Here is a 2,280-nt window from a genome sequence, read left to right as displayed (position 1 = left end):
GGTGCTGAGACCTTAGGAAAGGGTGAGACCTGTCATGGTCTGAGGTGGATCCCTCTGCTCTCAGCAGTGCCTGGTGGCTTTTCAGGGTAACATGGGAGTGTGATCAGCCCCCATCTCAGAAAGGTGCCAGCCCAGGGCAGCTGGAGCAAGACAGAGGGACAGAGCAGCTGCCCTCACTCTGCACTGACCCACAGGCATCCTCTGGTCTCACAGGACTCACTCTGTTCTCCCTGAGTGCAGCAGAAATGCTGCGGGTTTCTGACACCCAACAACACTCCCCAGGGTGGGAGGGGAGAAGGAGCTGTAGAAACACCAAACCTCTCAAAGTCAGTTTCTCAGGCCTGGGGGTACAGATGCTGACAGTCCCTTCTGCACCAGGAGCGGTTCCAGCTGACAAAGCTGAACCCCAGGACTGGCCCCTGCCCACCCAATCACACAGGGTCAGGCTGAGTCCTCAGGAGCCCCTGGGCAGAGACCCTGCTCTTCATTGCACTCTCATCAAGCACCGACGAGGGCTCCAGCCAGGACGTTCTCCTGGAAAAAGAAAAGTGTCTCTTTGTGTGACAGGGTGGGAGGGTCTGTGGGAAATGGTTTTGATGATTCCCAGAGAAGACTCATCTAAACCTTCACTATCTTTTCCTCCTATAACAGGTCCTCATGCCCAGAGGCAGCCAATGTCCAACAGCAGCTCCATCACCCAGTTCGTCCTCCTGCCGTTCACAGACACACGGGAGCTGCAGCTCTTGCACTTCTGGCTCTTCCTGGGCATCTACCTGGCTGCCCTCCTGGGCAACGGCCTCATCATCACCACCATAGCCTGGGACCAGCACCTCCACACCCCCATGTACTTCTTCCTGCTCAACCTCGCCCTCCTCGACCTGGGCTCCATCTCCACCATTGTACCCAAATCCATGACGAACTCCCTCTGGGATACTAGGGCCATCTCATACTCAGGATGTACGACACAGCTCTTTTCATTTGCATTCTTGATAGTAGCAGAGTATTGTCTTCTCACCGTCATGTCGTACGACCGCTACGTTGCCATCTGCAAACCCCTGCACTACGGGACCCTCCTGGGCAGCAGAGCTTGTGTCCACATGGCAGCAGCTGCCTGGGCCACTGGGTTTCTCAATGCTCTGCTGCACACGGCCAATACATTTTCACTGCCCCTGTGCAAGGGCAATGTCCTGGGCCATTTCTTCTGTGAAATCCCCCAAATCCTCAAGCTCTCCTGCTCACACTCCTACCTCAGGGAACTTGGGCTTCTTGTGTTTAGTGGATCTTTAGTTTTTATGTGTTTCATTTTTATTGTGGTGTCCTATGTGCAGATCTTGAGGGCCGTGCTGAGGATCCCCTCTGAGCAGGGACGGCACAAAGCCTTTTCCACCTGCCTCCCTCACCTGGCCGTGGTCTCCCTGTTTGTCAGCACTATCATGTTTGCCTACCTGAAGCCCCCGTCCTTCTCCTCTCCATCCCTGGACCTGGTGGTGTCAGTTCTGTACTCAGTGGTTCCTCCAGCAGTGAACCCCCTCATCTACAGCATGAGGAACCAGGAGCTCAAGGATGCCCTGAAGGTACTAATGGCTGGATTCTTTTCAAAGGCATTACACTTCCCATCATCTGTATATCACTCATGACATGACTCATGACAGGTCCAACCTGTCTTTTTTGTGTTTTGTAGTTTTAGGTTAATTTTTGAAGTTCGGGGAAGACTTGTTTGGTTTTGCTTTTTTAACTCCGATAATATTGCCCTCAAAGAAATGTTATTTTTCATCCCACATCTCTGTCCACCTTTACAGATCAAGTCAAAGACCTTGTAAATGAGAAGTTGTGTTTCTGTGTATTTAAAGAAAATAAATGACCCTGCAGTGAACTGTTTGTCTGAGATCCTTCCTCTGCAACCTTTGTGAAGCTCAGCACAAGGTGTCTGTGTGTTAAGATGCAGGAAACAGTTACAGCAGAGCAGCTCTGCCAGGCAGCGCCAGCCTTGTTCTTCCCAGAGTCCTTCTCTTTCCACTCCCACACTCTCCTTCTCAGCCCTTGTCTTGCTGCAAGGCCTGAGTGCTCCCAAGGCTTGGTCGCCGTCCTGCTGTGTGTCAGTCCTGTGACCAGGACAGGCGGTGGGCACTGCTGTGACAGAGCCGGCCTCAGAACAGCATCTCCATCAGCAAGGGCATCTCCTTAGCACGGTGCCTGGAGGGTTAGTTCTTCTTCCAAAGTTTCTTGGAGAACATTTCTTAGCAACAGACTCTCAAGAGGCTCGTTGCTTTGCTTATTTCT

The 2,280-nt window shown here is 52.4% G+C and overlaps 1 protein-coding gene across 1 annotated transcript; it reads left to right on the top strand.

The window, feature by feature from the left end:
* The first annotated feature begins 842 nt into the window (after positions 1-842).
* LOC135577909 (olfactory receptor 14J1-like) lies at positions 843-1,687 on the top strand. Its single transcript, XM_065048026.1, has 2 exons — positions 843-1,574; positions 1,682-1,687. The coding sequence occupies exons 1-2, from the start codon at positions 843-845 to the stop codon at positions 1,685-1,687; spliced, it is 738 nt and encodes a 245-aa protein (XP_064904098.1).
* Positions 1,688-2,280: the final 593 nt, after the last annotated feature.

This window comes from Columba livia, unplaced genomic scaffold, assembly GCF_036013475.1.
Source record: "Columba livia isolate bColLiv1 breed racing homer unplaced genomic scaffold, bColLiv1.pat.W.v2 Scaffold_178, whole genome shotgun sequence".
Classification (NCBI taxonomy): Eukaryota; Metazoa; Chordata; class Aves; order Columbiformes; family Columbidae; genus Columba; species Columba livia.
Note: the sequence above shows the minus strand (reverse complement) of the source record. Positions and strands in the feature narration are given on the sequence as shown.

Bases quoted from the DNA above. Each gene is read 5' to 3' on its own strand.
- LOC135577909 (XM_065048026.1), top strand. From the start codon at position 843: ATGTACTTCTTCCTGCTCAACCTCGCCCTCCTCGACCTGGGCTCCATC.